At 35.3% G+C, this 27575-nt stretch overlaps 1 protein-coding gene and 1 long non-coding RNA gene across 6 annotated transcripts in view; one reads left to right on the forward strand and one right to left on the reverse strand.

Moving 5' to 3' along the window:
• ATF2 (activating transcription factor 2) overlaps positions 1–27575 on the reverse strand; it is a 47372-nt gene extending 19797 nt beyond the window's left edge. For 2 of the 4 annotated variants that reach the window (XM_035331028.1, XM_035331025.1), the window contains exons 1-9: positions 27529–27575; positions 21464–21532; positions 20782–20851; positions 18214–18310; positions 15082–15200; positions 13171–13299; positions 7244–7422; positions 6806–6920; positions 6554–6640 (exon numbers count right to left, since the gene is read on the reverse strand). In XM_035331028.1, coding sequence (XP_035186919.1) covers positions 6554–6640; positions 6806–6920; positions 7244–7422; positions 13171–13299; positions 15082–15200; positions 18214–18310; positions 20782–20829 — 774 coding nt within the window. In that variant the 5' untranslated portion in view covers positions 20830–20851; positions 21464–21532; positions 27529–27575. Of the gene's footprint in view, positions 1–6553; positions 6641–6805; positions 6921–7243; positions 7423–13170; positions 13300–15081; positions 15201–18213; positions 18311–20781; positions 20852–21463; positions 21533–24187; positions 24233–27528 lie in introns of all 4 variants that reach the window. The other 2 variants (XM_035331027.1, XM_035331029.1) reach the window with 2 other exon arrangements.
• Positions 9650–17378, forward strand: LOC118169614. 2 transcript variants are annotated; one of them, XR_004752196.1, is made up of 4 exons: positions 9650–9892; positions 12952–13022; positions 16283–16452; positions 16623–17378. It is a non-coding gene; the product is annotated as an uncharacterized LOC118169614 (long non-coding RNA). The 2 variants fall into 2 exon arrangements; XR_004752195.1 differs by lacking the exon at positions 16623–17378 and having other exon boundaries at positions 16283–16513.

Consider the following 27575-nt stretch of genomic DNA (forward strand, 5'->3'; position numbering starts at 1 on the left):
GTAAGTGGAACTTTTTCAGAGCTTTTTTTCCCCCTTAAGAATACAGGATGTTACATACTAGCAAAATGTAACACAATTTAAAAGCTTAATTATCAAGTTAATTATCAATGCAAAATTATCAAGTGCCCACAAACTCTCACAACAAGTAAACTCTCTTTTCCCCATGCATTGTGAGAGTTCTAGATTTCAAACAACTTAGATTTTCAAACAACAAAGCCAACATACAGAAGTATAGAGAGTATAGAGACAGTAAGGTGTTTTTTGGTTTTTTTTTTTGGTGGTTAAAGTACTGGCCTAAGACATCAGTTTGTCTATGGACTTGCCAAAACTTACTTAAATAATGTTGGTTGGGCCTTAACATACACAGGGAAGAGAACATCATGTGTGTAACTGATAATGATTGCAGTTTCTAAACACTGAACGGTTTGTAATAATTGACCCGGCAGCAGCACTGAAATAATTCTGAACACAAACGTGTACATAAAAATTCAGTGTTAATTAAGTTTTGTTCCACACTTCACTTTGTATCACCTTTGTAAATTTCCAAGAACAAGAAATGAACATTTAGAAAAGAACACTAGAAATTTACAGCACTTCCCCCAGTGCTCAACTCTAACTAAAGGGATTTAGAATAGTTGAAGGCTTAAGACAAGATAACAGCATTTTAAAAGATGGTTAAAAATTTTAAAAGATGGATAATAAAAATGTATTTTAAAAAATATACCTGAAAATCTTAGCATGAGTACAAGTGCACTGAAATTCCTAAGGCCACAGATACCTGTTAACTCTTTCTTTACTGCAGTAAAGCAAACTCACAGCAATTAACTTATACCTTCCTTGTACCTTCCTAACTCACCTAAGAAACACAACTAACAAAAAAAACTCAGTCCGTCTTCACTTAAAAAAAGAGCAGAAAGGCCCAAGTGCTTTCTTTTTAATCAAAATTACTAAACCCAAGCTTTTTGATCTAAGTACAAAAATGGAAAGGTTGATTTGATGATTCCTTGCCTTTTAAAATTCAGGCTAATTCTGGTCATTAAATGGCATAATTTCCATAATTACAACGAGGACTACCACAGAGACACATCACTTGCAAATCACTTTTTTATTTTTTTTAAGGGAAATATAATGTGTTTAATGTTTTCTCTAATATCCTTTCCATAAGTTAACACCTGTTTTTTTCATAATATATATTTTCATTTACTATCTGAATTACTTCAGCAGTATTTCTTGCATCTTAACTTGCTTTTTAGCAGGACACAAAAAGCATACATTCAAAACCAATAGGGAGTTCTGGTAAATTAGGTATGTTGTCTGTATTTCAGCTTCTACTGAGGCTTTTAAGGGTATGACCTCTATTTCAAGCCAGGTTCTGAAAAGTTACATCTACAAAAATTACTCAGCCACGACATAGCAACTTATTATATACAGACATTCTCCTCTTCCACTGCCATGAGAAGTAAAAAGAGTAGATTTCATCCAATTTAACCAGCTGGATACGTAAATTCAGTAACAACAGGCTAAGCTCTAACTTCATGGCACTGGAGCACAAACATTTACACAGAATCAGTACAGCCAGGGTGCCTGTTCAACTCTGCTTGTGGCTCTGTGAGCAAGCCTTGATATAAGTATCCTGCACAACAAAAACAAAGACCACAAACTGTTAGAAATACATTATAGTGTTTACTTAAGGCCAGCTATTTTAGAAAGTTTCATTCTGTGTATCCATTTCCTTAGTGAAAGAGTGTGCAAATTCAGAAAATTTGGGAGAGGAAATAAAATTAGCACTTGGGTGGTTTTTGGTTTTGCTTTTTTGTTTTCCCCGCGTATGGCAGGAACTTACTGTCTAGGTCCATTCTTTCTACCTCTTCATTTCTGCATTACAGAAATATTTGCAAAGTTAAAAAAAGGAATTTAATGCTATTAAATTTATCTATTGTACATTTAATTCAAAAGGGCAGAAGTGAAGGCAATACCACACTGCTATTAACATTAGAAAACACATATCAGGCATAATGAATGCGCAAACAGCTGAAATAGGACTTTCCACACTGTGAGGATAACATTTAAAAATTACAGTTTTGTACATTTCAAAGTAACTAAACTCCTTTTGAAAATTAGATTGTTAAATCTAAGTGTAGGTTCTCTGGAAACTAATTCAAAATAATTAGCTTCAGTTTTATATCACAGTTTCAAACTTAAAGTTTCAATAATTACGATTAGAACTAACCACAAATACGGAAACACTGTGAAAATCAAATATTTTTACAGATTCTCACAAGGAGATATTCAATGTATGTATTTTAAAAGATTCCTATCTCAGAAGGCAATGCCGTAGTAAAATACTACATGGATGTTGTGCTTCCTGTGAGTAGTGAGATAATCACACCAAACACCGTGGGAATCTCAGTTTTAAAAACCAAGTATAATGAAACAAATATTAGAATAAACGTATGTAAGTATTAATATGCAGGGAAATTATGATAACCAAGGCTTGACATTATTTGCAAACTAAAAGTGGTATTTTCAGATAACTTAATAGCTTTTAAAGTCTTTATTAGCAAAGTTTTATTGTTCATGTATATCCTTGAAAACAAATCCTCACTGCATCTGTCAAAATTTGGTAGGACTAGATAATTCCATCAAGAGCTCACAGAAACAAGACAATATTCTCCTGAAACAATTTATGAAAAACTCAGATCCATATTTCATATCTGCCACAAAAGCTCATCAGAGTAATAACCCTCCTTCTCCTGGGTGTTATCCTACCATCTGCTGCTCTATTACTTATCTTTATTTTGCAACTAATTAACAGCATAATCTTCTAAATTCAGCAAGTTAATTATCATTATTGTGGTCTTTGCAGCATCATCAGTCCTTATGAAGTCTTGTCTCTCCACCCCCAGAGAACATATGAAAATGAAGTAGGTTGTGAGAGGGTCTGTTTCTTTAGAGTAGGCTCATTAGGTGTTTGCTGATTAGCTCGGCATGCAGAGAGACAGGTCAGAAGAATTCTGCTGAACACAAGGTCCCATGCCAGGCTCAAGCAAGTTAATGTAGGTTTCTGAACATTTGCCAAGCTGCCCTGTCAGTTCTCAGTAGAAACCTCCTGCAGAAAGCCTCCGGGTTGCTCACTGTGTGCAAGGTATTTCTCAGTTTGTGACAAAAGGTTTTATATGGGGAAGAGGAGAAGGCAGGGGGAACATTCAGTGTAAGTTAAAGCATTTTTTAATTTCTTAAGAAATTTCTGCAATCCATGCAGAAGGGTCTGAACATCAAGCTTCCATCCACAATCCATACATTCAAAAAACCAGTGATGTATGGCTCATACATGGAAAGCAGATCTTCTCACAAACAGATCAGAAGCAACTCTAATATTTAGAATTATGCATCCTTATAGAATGGTTTAGGTTGGAAGGAACCTTTAAAAATCATCTGGTCCAATTCCTGCCCCCCCTTCCCCCTTATCTGAAAACATTTTTTTGTTAAACAGATCTATTACGTTTACTTTTAAGACTCTCTAATTGTTAGAATTAGGAAACAATAGCACTACAATCTCTAATTTTATTTTTGTAAAGGTCAAAGTTTTTGATTTCACTTTAAAGAAAAAAACGTCTATATAACAGTAGCCTTTTGTTAACAGGTAACAGAGAAAAATGATTGAGATGAGGAATGAAATCAAAGCACAGATTACTTTTCTGATAACTGAACTCTAAAATATGTTAGCTCCTTGAAGAGTCATGCAAGAAATGAGCTGCAGAGATGGCTTCTGTAGAGAAAGGCACAAAGTACAAACGAAGGGAAGTATCTGGTTCCCTTCTTGGTTTGTACCAGGTATTTCATCCAAAACACACAGACTTGTGACTTCTACATATGACAGCTCTATATCTGGTAACAATTCAGCAATCTGGGCTTATTGCATCTTCATGTAAAAAAAAAAAAAAGGGTTGCTTTAAACAGTTCAAGATTTTTACTCAGAATCTCTGAAGCAGGTAGATCTGTCTTAAGAATACCTTGAAATAGTATTGTCATACATGTGACAGCAGAGAACGCAGAATATTATATCAGGAAAGTACAGTCTTTAAAGAAAAGAAGAATTCAAACAATGATGACCAAATGCACGTATCACAAAACCCTCTGGAGTTAAAAAACAAACAAACAAACAAACAAAAAACAACAACAACAACAAAAAACACAAGCTTTACAAATTTTGTATCCCCTCTATTACAAAGCTTACCTTAATATCTGAAGATGTTAGGAAACTATCTGAGCATATATATATATGTGTGTGTGTGTATACATGTATTTGTTACATATTCTATTTCAACATTTGATAATATAATATGAAAAAAAATCTGTAAGACTACAAAATGTGTCTCTAAAAAGCAGAAAATCTCCAACTAATAAATAAAAATGCAACATCCATGTGAATTCCAATGATCTATGAAGTCCTGACTCCTAGGCCTTGATCGCTGAGAAGGGAACATCACAGCTCCCTCCATTGAGTTTTCTTCTCAAAAGACAGAATACTAGGCTGACAGACTGCATCCCAAAATGAAGCAGAAGAGAGGATATGGTACACCAAAGGATGTAAGAAGCGTTCCTGCCTCATGCTTGTTTAAAACATACCAATTGTCTCCTGTAAACAGATGGAACATGTATTCCATCAATAAACACATCATTTGGTTGATTATTACCACACCTTTGCTTAGTATGCAGCAAGCAAAAATATTTTTGAAGAGATACATGAAAAAAAGGATTTGGCATCACTAGAAGTTTAATTTTTAAGATTAAATGGAACTTTACAGTTAATAAACCATGACACATATACCAACAATGTATTACATGGCATAGTGAGTTAGTCTTTCTTTTGGAAGCTTTTCTGCATAAACATTAAGTTTCTCATTAAACTACTTTTATTTTAGTAGTGATAAGAAATTAAGTTTTTTATTTTTGTGAATAGGCACTATATAAAAGTAAATGAGCATAAGAAATATACATAATTCTGATATTCTTGAATTCTGTTCATGCTTTCTATTAGGAGACAAGGAGGGAAATAAGAAATACTGCAAATACACTTTTTACAGTCTCATTTAAAAAAAGATAGGCAATCACTGAAGTGCATATATTAGCTAAATTCTAACGAGAAGACTAATGAGACTGTTAAATTTTAAGTCCAATGATCTTTGTTTTTCTTTGCATTTGAGTGATTGATTCTTCCAACGTGAGATCAAAGTATTCACCACATACACGTGTTTCCTTCTCCTCTTTAAAGCTCCATAAGAACAGACCACTCAGTAATATGCTTACGAACCTAATTTCCTTCCCCACTTAGAAGACACTACTTTCTCCTTGATTTCACAAAGCACAAGTTAACGCATGTCTCCTAACTCTAAATGCGCAACTTCTGGCCAGCAGGGGTGGGGTGGGGCAGGGCGGAGTTCTCACTTTCATTTTCTTAAATTCTTCTCTCCCACATTTAAGATAAATTCACCCCCTTAGACCTGGTTACATTTACATTTTCTCAGCTATGAAGAGATTGCTTACTCCATTCCTAGGGGCACAAAGATGCACAGAAACGGACCTTTTTCCCTCCTGTCCCTCTCTACACTGTTTTAAAACTTACCACATTCAACCAAGGAGGAAAATGAAGGATAACCTGACAGAACTAGGAAGAGTCAACGCACTGATGACTAGCTCTTCATAGTATTTTTAGTACGTGGTGAATGTGGACTAGTGTTCCCACTCTACTGGAACCCCATTACTCCAGAGAACAGATACAGGCATTTTGTTGATATGTAGTTATTGTTTAATCATAGTTTTCTGTTTTCTATTGCTTCTGAAAAGTTGGAACAAGCAAAAAAAAAAAAAAAAAAAAAAAAAAGAGAAAAAACCAGCAAAGCAAGTACTTAACGTAGCAGATTTTTTTTCAAGTTAATTCAAACTACCGCCTTACGTGATCACTATTTTTTTAAAAAAACCTCTGCCTGTTTTAGTCATGATTTTCCCTAATTACCCTGTACCCCACAGAAAACAGTCCACACACAACAGAAACAACTTCCACACAATACAATTTCTTAAGTATGCCAGTAATGCATATTACAGAAAAAACTTGCCAAATTTGAGATAAAAATACAGACAAAAAACACACACAACTTTATTTTCTATTTTTTTTAACATCATATCATTTAGGAGCAGCTATATTCTGCTTCTCTGAAGGTGACATTCACCACCGAAAAGCTACTATTCTTGCCTTTATTTTAACTGTTTCCTATCCTTTTACACTAAAAGCAAGGAGTTAAGTTGAAAATCTAGTTCACTTAAAAGAATGATAAAAAAATAAGACCAAAATGACCGTTAGCAACAGAACTAACATGCTGGAATCTGAAGTTACTATATATAACTAAAATGCAGGTATTTTTCTGTTTAATTAAATTTGTATTTGCAGACTTTAGACTAACAAAAGAAAACTAAAGCCATTCTTAAAATGCAAAAGAATTTAATTAATTTCTCAAGTTAGTCTTCTTGAGGAATAATGGAGTTTTTCACTTACCAATTTAGCCTCAGACTGCACTGGCTGTGGGGAGGAAGGCCCTGGGATTCCTGGGATACTAGGCACCATGGTGACAGGTCTAACAAGCTGACCAGATAAAGTATAAAAATGAAGAAAACCTGAGTATGTTATCATAATACAGAGCATATGACAGCACTACCCTCTGAAGCCAAAACAGCTGTTTAAAGTTCTATGCTGCACTTATGCAAACCTGCTAAACTTTCAAATTAATATAGCATCATGCTTACTTACTGGAACTGCAGCAGGGACATGCACATTAGAATTTGTGATAGATGCAGGAATAGCAACAGGCATGGTTTGTCCATTAGGAAGATGTAACAGCAGAGGAAAAGGACCTGGAACTGGACTGAAAAAGGAATGATGTATATAAAAGAAAACTTATCCTGAGAAAAGAACAAGCTTATATATTATATAAATATATGTATATATCTATTTTAAAACAGTTGTAATACTTATTTAGCAATTAAAAATATGAACTTAGTGATGTGGAGAACATGGAATTATATTTCACATGTAGTGAAAGTTGTATATTTTGTATGTAGTGAAGCACCACATTACACTAAAGCACCTCAAAGTTGTACATTAACTCTAGAAACAGTAACGAACAGTAAACAAGACAAAAGAGTTTCAGAAGCTGTAAGAAACTTGACTGAGATTTATGTAACTTACACTATTGGTCTGTTAGAGGATGGAGCCTGGGTAATAACAGTACTAGATGTTGGTGATGGTATTGCCTGCTGAATAATAACACTTGAGTCAGAACTTGTAAGCAGTACATTAGGAACCTGTAGCGATGCTGGACGAACTATTGTTGATGTAGGCTGTGCAGTCTGCTGTAGTGACACTTCCTGAGGAAAAAAAAAAGATCAATGAGTTCGTAAAATACAGTTATTAATCATTAATTCAGACTGTGAAAGGAAAATAACAGAACAAATCAGAAGTTCTATAACATCATGCAAAATCAGTTATACAATTTAAAAAAAATCAAAAAAAACTTTGGAATAATCATTTAAGCCACCAAAATGAAATTGTTTGTTATTTTAGTTTTATGACCAACTCTGACTCAATTTATAAGTCTACTGTTACTAACAGTTCAATTTTGAGCAGATATTAAGATTTTTTAATGCCAACATACTCGCGGCAGTATTTGCACCATCATGGCTACCCAAACTGAACAAAGAAAACATTTGATGGTGTCTTTATGTACATTTCAGTTTCAGTCCATTGCTGCACATTTAAACAAAAACAAAATAGGTTTATTTTTCAGTAAAAAGGAAAAAAAAAATATCTCTTTTCTTTAAACCTTTACCCCTGACTTGTACATACTTAACTAGAGCACTTAAGTAACTAATGCTACGAGTGATAGCTTTGCAAAATATCTGGTTATCCTCATACAGCAGAAATGATGTGAGCACAGAAACTGAATTTCCTTAGTTGCAACCAAACAGTAGACAAAACTGACTATAAGTCTTAGCTTAGCGATCAGGTAAAAGTACAATATGAATTAGAATCTAGTATTTGCTGTTTCTGAAAGCCTAGGAATGCCTTACTAAAAACAGTGCTCTCCTTCTCAGGAAACCCTTCATATTGACAGACTTCAGATTTACCTTCAGACAGTATTTTTCCAAGTTATTTAGTCTTTTGACCCTAACTACTACAATCAAATGTACAGAACTATGATCTGGAGACTAGAATTTTTAGTTGCTCTACTGTTAAACAGCATTTCAAATAGAACATCTCATACTTGTAACATTTGGCTACTTTGACTACCATGTACTGAATTAAACTCAAGTTTTGAGTATTTTTGAATATTCGTCAACAAAGCTTTAAGTAACAGGATCTTAGCTGTCTTGCAGATACCCACTGGAAAATTAACATGCTCCTCTGAGCACTCCATAGAACTGTAAATAGGCTGGTAAATTTTAGGCTTTAAAAAATTAAAGACTTTAGCTGATAAAACTTGTTCCACTCAGAAGTTCAGAGGCTAGATTTGTCATCGAGGTTTATTAGTTTGTTCAGATTCTTCCCCAAGGAAGATTCTATTTTCAGTGAATGAGCTTTTGGAGAGTAACAGAGAACTACACTGAGAAAGCCAAGAATTATTTCTTCAGTATCAATCCAGCAAAATTATACGTTACAACATTTGAACACAGCACCTAGGATTACGGATGAGCGTACAGTCAACAGAAGAAATACAGCATGGAATTGCAGAAACAAAAATAAAAAATTAGAGAGTAGACTAAGGCACATTCTTAAGACAGGATTAAACACTCCTTTGCAAATAAGAAATCTGGTGTAACAGCTATACAGGTCTTACTCTGTGAGAAGAGCCATACGAAAAACATAAAGGAGACTGAACTTCATGACTGTGAGAAATTAGAGAAAGGCATACGGGGAGAATATTTGCCCTGAATCTACTTTAGCAATAGTTAATTGAAAAATCAATATTGTGCCATTCTTCACTAGTCTCAGCTTCACCCTTTCCTGTCTGCTGTTTGCCGTTATTACCTGTTATTGTTACTGCAACCAAGTAGGTTGGCATAGCCACCAGAAAGTCCATTGCTGTTGTGAGGATCTGACACGGGAACACCCATGTTTGCCCCTACCAGGGCCAATATAGTTATAAGAGCTTCTCTTTTTGTTCTTCCTTTCACGTGAAGTATTTTCATACATGTGGCAAACACATACATATGTATAAAAATAGATGTAGATATGTGAATACTACAAATTGAATATCCATGACACATATAAAAAGGCAGAAAACCCAGTTAGCTAACAGCAGCCACAAAGCCATGTGTGTAATAGCTTTAAGACAAAAATGTAAACTAACCAGACATTCATACATTCTCAACAACAGGAATGCCAATACAGCCCCTTCTTTATGGGTTTGTGTGAGCAGCTTTTGTAAGCACCTGTGTGAGCAGAAAGGACAATAGCTAGTAGAATAGAGAAGGCCAAAAAGAGAAGCATGTGCTGAGAGGCAGCATGTGAAAGTCTCCCAGGAACTGCTAAGTTCCAGTGAAAAGGGGCCCTGTTGAATTTGCAACAATGCATAAACTCTGAACACCAGCTGAATCTGTACATAGTTACCAGTGTGCACACACGCGATCAACATGCTGTATCATCCCAATAGCATCCGAGAACACGGCGGCTGCTATGTGCGAGCCAAGGCTACAAGATTATATACAGACTTGCTGAAAGAACAGACTCCCTTAACGACTCTCCAAACACCTACCTAGAACTAACTGGCTTGTCAGCACAACCTTCCACTTCTAAGCAAACAGCTGGGATTGGCCTCTCAACTTTTGCTTCAACCAGGTAATGTGTGAGTAAGTTACAGCAGCGTGTGAATACTTATCGACTATGAATAACAAGAGCTTCATTAGTGCGTGTTCTAACAAATCTTGCCTTTGAACTGAGTCTCTCCCCATCTTGACCCCCTACTTGGAGAAAAGTAATTTGCAATGTACATGAAGTACTCCATGGTAAGCATATTTCAGTGACTGTCAGAAGATTAGCGTAGTAACATAACTTCATTTTGTAGTATTTTGAAAAAGAATCCTCACATGAATACACTTTTTTTTCTGTTTTTATTAAATACAGCATTTGCATTTTGTTTAGAATAGAAATGATCTCCAATCATCAAAGGAATAACACATTTACTGACGAGTGTTTACTCAGTTGAAAAATCATTTTCAGCTTCCTCTTCTTATACTAACTTGCTGTATGCTACACTCTGGAAAATGTATGCATGTGCTAATTATTTTGACAATGTGGCATTAACATAAGATGCAGATTTAAGTAGTACTGGATCTAAAGTACTGTACTGTAAAGTATCATTTTATTAACATGTAAAAACCAACAGGTACACCAGTCCAATAAAGATTGGTCAAAGAATTGTTCTTATGAAAGTGTACATTTTGTCTAAAATAAGGTAGTTTTAAAATATATTCTGCTAAGGAACAAGGACAAAAAAAGAAAAGAGAGATAAATTGGCAGAATAATGACCCTAACTGATCTTACCTTTACAAGAACGAAGTTTAAGCCTATTCAAAGATACTGAAGACTTACTGAAAGGACCTCTCCAATCCTTTAGTTCTTGAAACTAATAACCACTGAAGTTCAGAAAATATTTTACGGAAGATGATAGTTACATTTTTAGATTTGTTTTCAGAGATGTATATTTGCAAGTATTTTACATCTAAAAGCAAACATCATGTAATAACTTCCAAATGCAATCAATGAACATATGGAATTCTTTACACAGAATTGAAGGTTGACAGGACTGTTACTGCAATTGACTACTACTGTAAGAAAACAATTGGTTTTAATTAATTAACTTAGGGAACTGGCTATCTGGCAACAACTAAGCAACAACTTGTGAAACTCTGAGGGTCCTCTTTTAAAACACTGTTAATAAGAAACTATGATGAGCTTGAAAATTCTCAACAAATAAATTAGGATTCGATTGCTTATTATTTTACTGCTAAAAGGCTTTATAAAATTCTAATGATATTTTGGCCTATTCCAAGCAGAACATCATGAAGCCCAATGGAACTAAGAGAACTCCCACAGAAAGCGAAGAAGAGAATTAAGCATCATTTTAAAGTCTCTAAGAAATTTCTTTAACAACTACAAAGGAAACGAGAACCTTCTTACACATACATTAACAGGCTGTAATCATTTAAGGCTACTAAAATGTATTCAGCCAATAAAATACAGTGGCATATATATTTTAAAACCAGCTATGCCCTGAAGAAAAAAAAAAATATCAAACCTTCCCTCCTTCAATACACCTATAGAAGGAGAATATAAAAATCTAACTGAGAAAACAGCAACACTCTGCTCACATTTCTCAACTTCTGCAGGCCACATTCAGCAGCAGCACACTCCAAGCAGCACCCTCATCCTTGCTCAGCTTGTCTCTACAATCAGACATCAGAACAGCATTAAGCAGCAGCAGCTTTTCACTTCAGCACTGTTACAGTGACAACACTGAAATTACATCATTAATAAGTTTATAAGCACTGCCAAGCATTTAGATACAATTTTAAGTTGCAATGATGCTAATGACATACTGATCCACTACTGAAAAATATTTTCTCTTGCCAAAATCTGAGTACTTAGAATACGTATTTGCAGAGAAAAACAAACTAGCCTCTCCAAACTATGAAATACAGATTTAAGATTTGGACTGTGATTTGCTTGATCAAAGTAGCTCTTTACTTGTATTTTTAAACCAATTTTACTATTTTTGACTACATGATTGCCTTGATTAGCTATGAATCCTCATCTTTGCTAACTTACAAATCTCAGTACAGCCTTCTGAAGACAAATCTAAACTGAAACTCCCTCGATTTTCTGTCACACACTTAAGGCTCTTCCCAACTGGTGCCTGTTGAGAGGACAAGAGAAGCAAGTTCAAACAGAAGAGGTTCACATTGGATACAGAGAAAAATATTTTCCCCACAAGGACAGCGTGGCATTAGAACATGCTGCAGAGACGTTGTATCGTCTAACTTTGAAACCTCCAAAGACAGTGAATGCACAAATCCTTGAGTTTCTTGGTCTCATCTCAGAGCTAAACTCTGCTTAGAGCAGGAAGTTGGATGAGAAACATGCTGTAGTCCCCTCCAACATGAATTATCCTGTGATCCTGAAACGTCTTGCTAATTTGGGGAATAAGGTATCTGTGTTCCTCAAATGCAGATCGCCCATTAATGATGCACATAGAAAAACTGACTAGAGCAACGATATTGCTTACTAAGCTCTGCTCCTAATTTTTTTTTATTGAAGTAGAAATAGAAGTAATTAATGTTTCACTGCTTTTGCTTGGTTTTGTGTTTTCTAAGAGAACTCCATTTGACAAAAACACTGCAAGTCACATATTGAACTTATTAAAACATTTATTTCTAGTACTACCAGAGCAGTCATTCTAAAACTAGTTTTATCACAACGTTCTCTAGTGACGGACAATACCCCTGGAATCCAGCCCTCTGTGATATTGAAGTAAACATTATACAAGAAGCTGCCCAGGATCACAATTTTTGGACATACTACTGCAGCCTATCAGTTTTGTAGGTTATCAATCTTGAAACAGAATTATTTCATACTTAATTGTGAAAGACAGCCCATTCATCCCCGTACATTTCTTGTAAAACATCCCCTGCTGTTGTACAAAACAATTTATGAGAAAACATAGAATAAACACAAAAGAGTACACATGAAAAGTCTCAAACTGTTGACATTATTTAAAAAAATAGAGAAACTACACTGTTTTTTTCATGAATACCAGTTGATGAGGCATAAAACAGAACAAGGAGCCCTGTTAGCCCTTTTTAACATAGTGTGAATATTATTTTTTATTTCCTTTCTAGGTTTACTGGATGACCAGTGTGGGGTAAAGAAATAATTGTGCTGGGCAAAGCTAACTAAAGAATTGAACAAAGTAAGTACGTATCCAACAAATCAAGTTAACAGGAAGTCTTTTACTTACAACCAGTTAAGTAGTGTGGGTATAAACATATACAAGAAACCTACAGACTATCAGGTTCATATAATGAACTCAAAGAAAAAAAAAAAAAGCATTCTCTGACCTTTTCATCACTGGTAGTAGACTCTGGATGAGGTAAAGGACTATCTTGATGAGTTGTTTCTACAACAGAAGGTTCTTCAATTTTATTTCTTATAATTGGTGTTGCAAGAGGAGACAGATCTAGAGGCATCTAATATCAATAGTATAAAACAAAATCAGTCAATCACTAAGAAATTAAAGTATGTAAGAAAACATAAGTAACTAAGGAGAAATATCAGTATTATATTAACAAATAGGTGCTGATATTTGGAAGATCTTGATACAGGTGCATTACCACTCAAGTATATTTTTTCCAGCATCTGCATGAATACCAGTCTTCAGTAAGACTTTGCCTTTCAATTCCCATTGCTAGATAAAGCACTTATTTTTGAGAATTAAAATCCCTTTTAGAGTTTATATTTTTCTAGTTTCAAAGGAAAATTATAATTGAGGAAGAACTATGCTATGCTTAAAAGATACACTTAAGATGTTATCCTTATGCAGATTGTATCACATGCTACAAAACACAAAAATTTAACTTCACTTTCCAAATAGAAAAGCTACCCTGGGCTAGTCATTTCAAGCTTAGAGCAGCAAATAATTCCTAAAAAGAGCAAGTTTTGTATTACTACACAGCTAAAATCCACCAGGACATCTGAAATGCCACAGAGAAATTGAGTTATAAAAATACTTAAGCAACACTATAGATTTGACTGTACTGCAGTCTAATTTACTGTCCAAATACCTTTGGAAGAAAGTTCCCCCAAAGCTCATCTTCCATTTATATTCTTACAGATGCTTTTTTTCTACTTAATCCCTAGTTTTCCTACTGAATACGTTGTTAAAGAGGGAAGATTGTTAAAGGTGGAACCTCTTTTCACACTACAGCTGAATATGAAACACTACAGGAAAAAGTTGAAGTAATCCCCTCCTTCCCCCTCAAAAATGAACCCCTAGGAAGTGTGCTATTATGGTAAATTTCCCACCCCTTGCAATGTTTGGTTATTTATGTTAATCAACCAGAGATACATGGTATGACTGTGTTTCATCTTGTCAGCTTGGATAATGAGTATCAATTCAAAAAGTTGTTGAAATGTTTTAAATATTTTGTGATACCTACAACCTCCTCTAAGACAGTGGTAAAGTACACAGAAAATACAGTATTGGTGCTAGAACTGTTATTATCATACAAATAGTTTTAAGAAAAGTTATAATGCCGCAGAAAAAAAAAATCATTATTTGGCATAGCTGTAGGAATAAAGCACAGGTGAGGAGTTGTTGTTTTTGTCAGGAATGGGTAACAATACATTCTATTTGTAAGTGCGTACTAAAATCTTTACTGAAACACAAAAAACAGATTCTACAAAATCTGTACATATGAATATTAAAAAAAAAGGGGGGGGGGGGGGGTGTTTTGTTCTATATCACTGTCTATGGAAATCAACCAGGTAATTGCCCAAAGGCAGAATTACTCAAAGTGTTTAATCTCATTATTGTTATTATTGATTCTGAGAATAACATTGCTATTTTAAATCTAAACACATTCTAAATAATCAGTGTTCACATACTATTCTTTTCACTTTTATTCTTTCTGCAAAAACTCATTAATTCTCAGACTTTTTTGCTTATTCAGGGACTAAGGAAATTTCAACCAAGCTAATGATTAACTTAAACAGATTTAGACCAGATACTTAAAGAACTAAGACAAAGTCATTATGGCCCACTGTCCATTCTATCTATGTAAATTCAGGTAAACCAATCTTCAGAAGGGTAACCTTAAGTATGCTCCCCATAGAACACATACAAGCAGCTGGACAGTGATTACTGGTATAGTTTAAAAGGCAATATATAAATTCAAGTTTGCTCTCTTCTTAAATGGAACTTCTGATATAAAAACAGTAGAAGACCTGAAAAGAAAAGTATTTGAACATACTTTCTTAATGTCATCTTCAGAAGCCTTTTTAAACTCATTTTCAAAAGGACTTGCTAATTCATTGAATAAGCCCACTTCTTCACAGTTCTTCAAGAATCGAGTTGGTGTTGGCGTCTGATCTGAAATGAAGTTTATAAAAACCCCCAAAATTTATTGTTAAAAATACTATGGTGAACATATGTATTGTAAATATTTTTCAGAGTAAAAGCAGACAGCACCAGCATATTATCAAGATACGCATTCATATAATTACGTATCAGTAACTCACTAAAACTAACCCGGACTAACTAAGGAACAGTCAAAAAATATGAATAAAGTCAATTTTATGTTACAAAGGATTTCCTTTAACTTTACTTAAAAATAATATGATCATAGCAAGGTAACCTATAAATTTAAGAAACCTGTATTTACAGTTATCAAAGATGGTATCAATAGAGTTAGTTACTTACTCTAAATGACTTTATAGCGGATCAGTGTGAGTATTAACACTTGAAGCTCTTTAGCAATTGACTTCAAAATTACTTCACTTTCTTCAGAAAACTAAGTGTAGAAAACTAAGTATTTTTGAATGTTTGGGGTGCTCCTACATTCCATTTTCCTGTAAACTGTTAATCAGCTACATATTTTGAAGACTGGTTAAAAGAAGAAAACCTTAAAGTTAATACTTAACAGATTTGTTCAGCTTTTCTCATGATGTATGCTATAGTAACATTCTCAAAAGATGAACTATGCAATTAAAAGAATGCCAACAGAAATTCTTTACTGAAGTACTTCAGTGCACCTACCTGGAATTAAAGTCATAAACCTGTAATAAAAGTCATAAACCCCCAAATCCTATAGTTGTGATAGAATGGCAGTTCCTTTTTTTCCCCCCATCAGCCTTTCACAAAATTTGCTCATTTCAGACAGAATTATCTGTTCTCTTAGCCAGCAAAGATCATCTAGATATTAATAAAAAGCAGCTAACACAGAGAAGTGAAAGATCACATGCATTATAAAACATAGTAATATATGGCATTTACATTAATATTCTTAATTTTTGTAAGCCGACATTCATTTGTCATTTTGATAGAGAACTAGCCTCTCAATTATATACAGAGAAAACTGTCTCATTTTGAAGAATACAGATACGGGGGAAAGAAAAATGACGTGGTTAAGAATTCTGTTATGTCTTGAAAACACACTCTTTTCTGTCTTGCAGAAAAACAGACCACAAGCTAAACTCCACCTGCTGGAGACAAGCAATTCAAATCTGCAAACCACTAAGCCCCTTGCAGTGCTGGATGGTTAACAAAGCTTTTCTTCAGTCCATGTCCGGCGACCAGAGGGAGCTATTCTCAAGTGCCTAGTCTAGCATAGCAGAGCACTTTGGTGGGCTAGCAGGCTCTAGTTACAAACAAAGATAACGCTTACATGAAGGCTTTAATAAAAACAAAAGTGTATTTAAAGCTCACAGATAATTTGCTTTTTTTCTTCTCATATTGCGACAGTTTGCTTTTTTCTTCTTATATTGCTTATTTCTTCTCATATTGTGAAAACAGCAGTGATTACTCTCAAGTGTGATATTGCACACAAGACTGTACTGGCTCCTATGATGGCCACACAACTGAGCTGGAATCAGAACAATTCTGGTATTTTGCTTATTACTTCCATTTTCAAAAAGGTCTTTCTATGAAATTTTCGGTACTATGTAAATTCCCCTTATTTCAATATTATTATCTGGTCAAAGATATTTGCTGCAAAGTAACTGCATTTGAAATATCCTAAGTGGTACGACACGCATCTTCACTAACATCATGTAGCATTTATGACTACAGCTTATTTATACACTAGAACATGGTTGCAAAAAGTTGGAATGACGCCATGGTTTCATCCTCTCACAATTATTGTGAAGGTCCTTTCCTTATGGTTTAATTGTTGAGGATCACGTTCAGAACTTTAAAACATTTAACTACTGGCTTAAGAGTAACTTCATTTTTGTCTGCTCATCCTAGCAAGTTGGCCATGTAAAAGAAAAATGTTCTGAAGATGTCTGAAAACCTTTGCAAGTTCGTTTAGACTCTTCCACCACTGAAAAAAAAAAAAAACACACTCCAACTCTAACTTTAGCATGATTAGCACGTGCTATCTTCATTGAAGGGCTTTGAAGTATAGATTGCAACGATCCATCAGCAATTACTTCTGATCCTTGACAAAAAAAAAAAAGTACTTACAAATGACCAAGAATACGATATGAATTCAGAGGTGGAAATACAATAAACGTAGTTGGAATTTAAACTAAAAAATACTTCCAATAATTAAAACCAAGATTATTATTTTTCTTCTACTATTTCATTCAAGGATGATCATTACTGGTTCATTCTCCTAATGTCCTAATTGGTGAGTGGAGGGGCAGGCGCCAATCTGTTCTCTTTAATGACCAGTGATAGGACCTGAGGGAATGATGTCAAGCTGCAACAGGGGAGGTTCGGGCTGGATATCAGGAAGAGGTTCTTCACCCAGAGGGGCTGTCGCGCACTGGAACAGGCTCCCCAGGGACATAGTCATGGCGCTGAGCCTGTCGGAGTTTAAGAAGCGTTTGGACTGTGCTTTCAGTCACATGGTCTGAATTTTTTGGTAGACCTGTGTGGCGCCAGGAGGTGGACTTGATGATCCTTGTGGGTCCCTTCCAACTTGGGATATTCTATGATCCTATGAATGTCATCACAGCATGTAAAAACTCCAGGCATTTTAAAATTTAAGAGACGTACTGTCAATGAGAAAGTAAACCTTAAATATTGCATAACCTAGTTATAGATCCTGTTAGGTGTAGCCTTTATTAGAGCATGTTCTTTACTGAATGCTTACTACACAAGTTAATTAATTCTTAAAGTATTGATTATTGAAAGATATTTAATCATGTATCAGATCTAAATAAAAGTTAAGTAACTGTTAAGTAGAATAACTGGCTTCAGATTTCAATGAAATTATGTAAGAAAACATTTACTACATGTGATGCAGACCACTACATTGAAGAAAATATATTGCATAGTGTCATAATATAAGTCTATGCATTAAATACAGAAAATACATAAAATGTATGCACATTCCACCAGAAAAGTGAATAAACTAGTTATAAAAGTATATACTAACCAGCCACAATGACACTATCATTACGAGCCGGACCAAATTTCAGTGTCATCTCATGTTTATGTTTATGGACAGCCAAATGATCCTCATTGGTAAAACGCTGTGGCAGAAAGTTTTAAGAAACAGTTGTAATTTTGAATGTGAACACAGTTAACACAACTCTACAGAAAGGCATTTTTTACAACGTGTAAAACAGTTGTTACTCTGTTAACAGACAACTCTTAGGAAGTTATGATTTGTTCCTTGGTCAACATTACCAGGTGAAAAATATTATAAAACTCAAATATTGTTCACAGTAACCAAATAGTATCAGAAGCAGTGAAATGGTAGTGTAAGTACCCGCATTCATCAAAAGTCTATGATAAAGTTGCAGAGTGCTGCAGACTACATCAGCCATTAGCAAGCAGCCATTTGCTATGCTAACAAATCTTGACAGTGTTTAGTAATTGATTATCACTACTTCAATTCCATATTGTTTGTATTATCACAATAAAAAGAATTATCTGTAATCACAAACTTACTGTATTTAATAGCATAAAACCAAAATAAAGTATAGCTCCTGCCCCTAACACCTTACTACATAACATAAGAGGCAGGGAGAATAGGAAACGCTGGAACATCAGACAACTGAAAGGCTGTGAACGAACTAAACTTATCAGCAATTTAAAAGGCAATTTAAGAAATCTCAATAGATGCATCCCAGCAGTTTTTTTTTTTTTGCATACTTGCTCCAAAATTTGAGGTATACTCTGTGAAAGAAGCAGTAAGTAGACAAACTATGTGCTGAAAATTCTTTCTTCTATTAACCTGAAATTCACTATGTCTCTGTAACTGTAGGTAAAGTTAGTGTTTCAATTGAGATAATCTAAAAAAAAAGGTTTCCCCAGATACAGGCTTCCTAACAAGAACATGTCTACAAAATATTCTCTTAATTTCCTTGATGAGCATTTGGGACCCAAATTATGTTTCTGATTTTTCCCCAGTTGCTCAAGTCACTCCACATATGTCCCATATGATACCCATAAAACATCATTTTTCAGAAAACAAAATGGAAAGCTTAGGTGACCTCACAGCACAGTTATCCAGAATATTTCTGCGAGAAAGGAAATGTACATATGGAGCTGAAAGGGGATTTTAAAATGCAAGATTACTGAAAGGCAGTATAATACAGGCCAGACACTTTTTTTGTTGTTGTTAAAACTCCCCTTGCCAAGGACCGAATGTCCAATTATCCATAGCTCCTATGTCTTATGTCTAGATATAGCATAAGCCACAAATACTGCTGTTTATCACAGTAAGCCTCAAATACATCTGTCTGCACTATGTGATGGAAAGGCTCCTTTGGAGGGAACAGGTTCTCCATATCCAGACTCCCTCTCTCTATTCTATAGCATGATCTGGCATCTGGAGAAGCTTTGCCCATTCTCCGGGACATAAACTTCTCCTTCACTTCAATCAAGGATTGCTGTAGCCCCATGATGCTTCTTATATGAGATTTAGTTGCCAAAACACTTCTGACGGAGTTTACATCAAAATGAGATTCAAGCAGAATGATGACAAACATTGCTTAGGAGAAGGCACTCCTCTTCTGTTACTTTTCATGTCTCTGAATGTATTAGACATAAGAAATCTTAGTTCTTTCCAGCTTTAAATACAAAACGTTCTATTAATATAACATTAACACTGTCAGTCATCATAAAAACTATGTTTTCAGAATAAGAATAGAAATATTTTGAACTCAAAATCCAAATAAATCCAAGTGCACTAATATAATGGAAAAAATCCAGCTTAAGAAATTAGTTCTCTAAAAATGCAGCAGGGATGTCAATCTCACGCAGCAGATAAATGTAAATTCATTCATTTTCAGGTTACTAAATTAAAAGTGTTAAGACCACTTCCATTTAAGCAACCATCTGTTAAAGCATTCATTAATAGTATTTTTTATTTTCTGCTCACTTAGTGCTGTATCTACTAATGCTATTTGACAGAATGTTACAAGCACTGTAGGATTCAAAACACATTTTGTGGCATGTATGCTTCTAGCATCTCCCATAAACAAAAACATACATAAATAAGAATTATTTTATATTTGCAGTCACCACAGATGTGAAGATTAATCAGTGCTAAACTACTCTGAAGTGAAAGAAAATTGTCATTTTCCATAGATTTAAGCACAGAATGCCTGCAAACTTCACGATGAGCTCCCCACTAACATTGAAATATTCTGAAAAATGCAGCTTACCTAATACAAACTACATTTAGTGAATATGAAAATATGTGTGTGTGTATATATATATACATGCATGAAAACAAATAAGGCAGGGTTAACAAATGCAATTGTGTTCAGCTCTGAAAGGGTAATTAAATTATCTTTTCCTTGTATGGATACCATTTTTCTGAACACAATTAAAATGCTAGAACTTCTTGCTGTCACCTGCTTTTCAGCAAAACTGGAAAACATGGTACTTTCTGCCAATCATCATAAACCCCCTTTTCTTCAGTCCCTTGAAATACATTTCACTATTTTACTTTTACTTTATCAATGTTAGTAAGTTCAAGTCAGACCATTACCTGGCCACATCCAGGGGCAGTGCATAAGAAGGGTTTGTCATCACTCATATTCCACAGGTCGTTGTGCTACCTGTATTAAAAAGAGTGGAAAACATTTTACTAATATCACAACAAGTTATGAATACATCAACATCCACAGGAGATTTAATATTCTAGTACTTCTGCCTTCTAGCTGCACTAAGAATCTAAGTAACCAGGACATAAGTAGCATCTGGACTCCAAACTCTGCAAGGTACACAAAACCAAACAGAAACATAGTAGGTCTAAAGTGTGCATCTCAGTCAGAAAGGCAAGTATTTGTATGCAAAATGATCAATTGCAGAAGATATCTGAAAACACAGTAAGACAGCTTGCTACTGAAATGAACATACACTGTGATCACTACCCAATTCCCTTCCCCCAAAAAGAACAAAGAAGTGGATAATACTGAGCTGCATACACTGCCAACAGATGAAAGTGATTGATTTTGTCGTTTTTTTCAATAATCTGTAATGCAAAGTTAGCAGATGCCCTTTATGTCATCTTTTACAAATGTAACTACAAAAATGTGTACTTTAGTAACATCACAGCTATACAACTGAATTACTAACAGACGAAAAACATTAAGAATGAAGTAATAAATACTAACGCTCTTATATTTTGTGCTGATTTGCATACTTACCACACATACTGATACACATACCTGCCAGATTTCACATATAAACCTGTTTCATAGGGCAAGCTATCATATCCTCCTTTTCATGGCAATTAACTGTAATTGAAAGAAGATATTAATTACTATGCCTGTTAAATATGCAACAATTCATGATTTTGTAATTATAAATGACATCTTATACGGAAATACAACAGTTTTTTGAAGAAATCGCTTACCTCACCATATCCACCGATTAAGTATTGCCTCTCTCAGAAAGAAAAAGGTGCTTCTACTATTAATTCTTTTGGACAAACTACTTCCAGTACCCCTCATTTTTGAACTGTGAACTCCCATACAAAAGTAAAAAAAATAAAAATAAAAATCAGCCCTCATATTAGCCTTAAAGTTCATGGAGGGCAACAACAAAACTAATAAAGTTTCAAGGATACCACCAAGAAAAATTAAAATAGTTCAAACTACAGATTTTTTCCCAATTACTTTATTTCATAGCTGGATGCCTGCAACAAATTGTTGCACCACAGAAGCTTTTACAAGCAAAGAAGGTATTTTCATTTCAGATGCTCTAACTTAGGTAAAATCATGCAAGGAAGCTTTAGGTAAAGTAGAGAATGAAAAGAAATACATTGTTTGTTCTCATATCAGAGCAAGGAAAAAAATTCACGCAGATCTGCTGTCCCACCCTCCCCCTACTCCATTGATAAGACCAGAACACATCTGTACTGTATGCCTGGGTACCAATGTGGTGACTTACTTGCATTTTTCAATGATAGCAGTACAAAAAGCCTTGTAATTCTATCAATTATCAATGCTGTTGTGCTGATTTTTTTTTGAATAAGTGGTCAAGGTGTTTTTTTTAGAAGCTGTGGCCAGGAGGTTTAAGTGTCCCTCATCTCTTAATTTTGGGCTCTCTGCTCCTGAATCATTTGGCTGCAAGATCTCTCAAGTTCATACTGGGCTCTGCTGCTTTTTAATACTGTCCTGGACTTTACTGTAGCATGAGCCTTTCCCTCAGCCCCTTCCTTTTCTGGGTTCCCGCAAAGCAAAATGTATCCACTGGCTCTGTTTTCTGGGTTAGGGAGAATGAGAAAGGGCAGGAGAAGAGAAAGGAGAGCGCATTTCTCCATCACACTCTCATTCTACAAGGTAGCATCAGTCCACTTTGGGAAGAGAAAGAGGGACATGCATGGGATTAGGTCAAGCTGTGCTAGACAAGCATAATACTAATATGGAGATAGTGTGACAAGACTAAAAATAATGAAGTGCTGGTACAGCAAACATATAAAATTATGATACTGTCACATCAGTAAACCCAATAGTGATGAGCAACTAATCACTAAAGTTATTTCATTTTAAGGTCAAGTAACAGGAGGGAAAGAAAAAGCACCAATTTATCTAATTAGCCAGGAGATGACAAGCACTCTTAACCCATCTGAATGTTTACTCTGGAAGAAACGCGTTCATCTCTAAGCATGGGTATTTGTATGGAGATCTAACACTGTTAGTTCTGACCTCAGCTTGGCTTGATGTATAAAGATGTCTTTGTGATTAACGATCATAAGCAGAATAAATCCATCTCTCCCCCAACAGTGTAGTCATGAAAAGTTGTAAGGCTTTTGAAAGCTGCCTAACCATACTAAGAATATACACCATTTAGCGCTAGGCACAAAACAGCTCAAATAAGCCTAAGCAAACCATTTAAGACGTAATACCTCAGAGATTCATATCTGCAGGGCATATATTACCTGATCCTTTTCTCTAAGACTTGACGGTAAAAACTACTGCAAAGGATATTACTTCAAGGAGAAGGAGAGCCCAGTGTCCTTGGCCATGGGCACCAAATAGCAAAGAAGAAAAACATGGAGGGGGTAGATTCCAGCGTCACTTCTAAATATATACATTCAACAGAACGAGGATACTGAGACGGAGATCACAAGCCAAGAAGAGGTGAATGGCTGCCAGAAACTTTAGAGTCTTTGGCACTGACAACTCAGGGAAACATTTATGTCCTGCGGACAGGATGCCAAAGCAAATCAGGGATGGAGATTGCTCTGCTGTTCTTTGCAGAGAGTCCATAACCCGTCTCAAGTTTCTGAAGAGGTGAAATATTTCGTGAACCGTTAAAACTATGAACTTGGTACTATCACCATTAAAAAATGCTAACAATGTCATATGCAAATTTAATACCCATGACTAAAGTTTTAGGATAAAAACTAAGGTTTTTCTCCATGAAGCTTTAGGATCCCACCCTAATTACCGTACATTATTTCAAACTCCACAGACACTTAAAAGCCATTCCATAAGCACTTGCAATGTTCAGCTATGCAAAGCAGATTATTTTTTTTTAATGCAGGTTCAAAAATAGCAGGGTCAGTCTCCTTTAGGTCTTCAAAGGAATTAGCTTTGTTAAATCTTGATCATGGGGCACCATATAGCGAAGTACGGCTGCAATACATGGATATACATGATGAACAGAAGTTATATCCTTATCAGAAGTGGCTGAAGATGATTTTTTTTTTTTTTATTCCAAAGGATGAAGATTTTGATTAACAAAACTGCTTACAGAGTATTATATGTTAATATAGCTTGTTGTGAGTCTTTGACAAGTGCGTAGTATTAGCCATAAAAATCTACTGCTAGCACTGTTAGCATTTTTCTTAGGTCATAATCTATAAAGATGAATTTTTCCTGTCTGTCCATTTTCTCTTTTAAACGAATATTACCAAAGCATGCATTTTCACATGAAGCAGTTACCTGGTTTCATGTTTTAGTTTGTGAAGCTTGTGAATTTTGAATATCCTGTTTATAAAGAAAAGAAAACAAAGTGTTGTCCTCCTGGATAACTTAGTGGAAAAAAAGTTGGAGGCAAATTCACGTCCTAAACTTTCTAACATTACTTGACTGCAGACCTCAAGGAACTTGGTGAGATACTGCCTTGTAAAGGGATTCCAGCTAACATCTGAGGAAAAAAACGTCTCTTGAAGCACTAATTTTTTTGCACATAAAAGAGAAAACAAGTTCACTCATGCATTCCAACAAGACCTTGGACATTATAAATCTAAATAGAAACCGGATCTGACAGGATGGGAAAACAAAGGGCTCACATTCATTAGTCTAGCCACATCAGTAAGGATTGTATTTACCTATTACAAAGACAAATGCAAAGCTCGCACCTAGAACAAAATAATTCCATGCAGCACTACAGGCGGAGGGCCAAATGACTGTCAAGCAGCTTTGGGGCAGAACCTGTAACCCCTGGAGGACAACAAACTGAACTCGATTCAGCAGCACGTCACTTGCAGCATTGAAAGCTAACAGCATCTTGGGCTGAATTAGCAAGAGCACTGCAAGCAGAGCAGGGAAAGTGATTATTCTCCTTTATTTGGCACTCACGATGCTACAGCTGGAGTACTGTGTCCAGCTTTGAGCCCTCGGAAACACGGCAGATGACAAACTGTAGAGATACCAACTGGGGCCCCACGAAAATAGTTAGGGGGCTGGACTCTTGCATACAAGAGGAGTAGCGGGGAGCTAAGTTTGCTCAGCCTGGAGAAAGAAGGCTAAGGAAGGATCTAGTTTCTTTCTCTCTTACACTACCTAACGTGTCATTATACAGAGGACAGATAAATGGCATCTTGAAAAAAGCATTACCCACCCAACCCATGCGACTTTCTAATCCAAATGCTACAGATAAACTATAGGCATCTTCACTTGCTAACCAAGTAACTAGCAAACACTTTGTCAACCAGAAAAAAAAAGATAGCTCTTGAAGCAATTCCATCTGAAAATGAAACTCCAGCCTTAACTTTATCTCTTCAGATAAACCAAATACTTCAGTGAAATAATTATTATTACAATCCACTGAAGTACAGCCTTCTTCTACAAGCCTTCCAATCCTGAACTCTTTTGGTAGCATAAAGAAACCTATAAATTCTCAGTGAGAAACAGAATCAGAGCTGAACAGGAAAAGCATCAAATAAGCTCAGCAGTAGAATCAATTTTGATACTAAAATCAGAACGCAATCTAACATTTTTGGTGTTCATTTGCTCTATATCTACAGTACAAAGAAAAAACAGATTGAAGTGAAAGTACTTTAAAATGTCATATGCCTCGTCAGTCATTATCCTGGAGGCAAAACAGCACAGTAAACGATATACTTGTAAGTATGTATACAGGTTTAAAATGCATATAATACAGAGAGAAATAATAACAGGAGGGTTTGCAAACATTTTACTAATATTTAAGACAATGTGCTTATTTAAAAAATAAAGGTGTTTCTGTGAAACACCACACTAGAGTTCATCTATGTGTGCCACAAAAATAGCTTCAACAATCATTTGTATATTTTTATAAGACTTCAATTAAACATTTAAAGTACACTTTCTGGAAACTATTACTGCATCCTCCGCGGCTTGCTTGTAAAATATGTTCCTGCAGACAACTTGTAAAAGAAGAGAATAGTACACTTAACCAATGTCTTGTTGGCTTATTTTACTGGTAAATGTTCTGTTTTCTCTTAATTCCCTACACATCAGGAGCATGGAAAACCCAACTGACACCTCATTTCTATTTTTTTCTATTAAACATTTAAATAGCTGTTTAAAATGTATACATGTGTATTAATAATTCCTGCAAAAACACCTATAAATATTTGTCAGACTTGCTCCCAAAGCCTCTGAACTCTTTATCAGCATCAAGCATGCTATTTGCCAAAAGACTTTTATGCCTTAACTTGTTCCTGGACTATGGAGCCTTACCCAGTAATTTTATTCTAAACCCTGTATCGATAGAGCGCCCTCCTGCAATTTTGGAGTTGACACAAACAGCACAGAAGAAAACGAACTGAACGGAATATTAAAAGGATGCGATCTGCTGAGAAGACACAACTATACACAGGCAAAATCTGGAAGGAAAACCAAAACAAACAAACAAAAGCACCAAAATCCCTTAGAATTTTTATATTTCAGCATTCCTCTGCTGGCCTGCAAGCAAGAAAGAGCGGACATTCTCCTAAGTGTCACCCTGCGCACCTGAACTGGACAGTCCATCGAGGACAATCTCAGTCTGCCAGCTTACATGTGTTGCAAACCCAAATTTTGCAGCTAGGCTGACCACTTGCAGACACATATATACATTCTGGTTAGAAAACACAACGAGCAAGTGGGACTAAAAAAATGTATTAGCCTTTGGACACAAATCAGAACAGTGGTAGTCTGTCAGCATTAAGTCTCTCCTACGTCTGTACATCACAGAGTGCTTCAGTTACAGCATCAATGATGTATTTTTCTACAGATGCTTGCATTTCCTCAAGACTAACCATGCACATTCAACATTTATTTTTATCCTTTACATTTGATCTGGGATTGTGCCCCTTTTTACTGCACCATAAACTCTTAGTGGATAGTTACTAACCCTCTGTAAGCTTTAACGCAGACCTCATCATAGCATGCAATTGCTTTAAGTTAGTAGCATAAGATTTTTTAGATCATACTCCAAAGTTTCATCTTATAAAAGAAAATTGTAACATAAAAGGGCAAGGTCAAAAATTTTCAAAGTCTTTATCAATCTACGATTTCTACTTGAAGTGCCTAACTCTTTCATCTCCACGTTCACTTTTAAATAAAGTCAAGCGGACTGAACATATTGGTAAAAGTCAAGAACAACATTAACAGTTACCTGAAGAACTAAAATGTGATTTGCTTGGCTCTACACAGGAATTTTAGCAGAGATGCCTCTTTAGATGAGAAAAAGAAATAGCTATTTTTGTTTTCCAAATTTAACCACTCCAAAATTAAAAGCACTGGCTTTCTCATGCAGCCAAACGAGTCAATGCAAATCAAAATAAATTTATACTTGCAATACTGAATACAGCATTGTACAGCATAAATTTTAACCACCTCCCATATTTGATCTTCATTTCCAATTTCCCGTGGAGACAGTCAACCTTACAAGTTTTGCTTTCAGTAAAAATCAGATGTTTATATGTGGAATACATCACTTACAAGATGTAAAGTGAGTAAGTAAAAGTAATACTTTTACAAGTAAAGAAAATCAACAACTCCATTTTAGAAGAAAAAGCCATCACTCCACTTACCCAGAGAGACTGGAACAGCTTTTTGTTATCTTTTCACTTTCCTGTAA

Source organism: Oxyura jamaicensis, chromosome 7 (genome assembly GCF_011077185.1).
Source record: "Oxyura jamaicensis isolate SHBP4307 breed ruddy duck chromosome 7, BPBGC_Ojam_1.0, whole genome shotgun sequence".
NCBI classification, from domain to species: Eukaryota; Metazoa; Chordata; class Aves; order Anseriformes; family Anatidae; genus Oxyura; species Oxyura jamaicensis.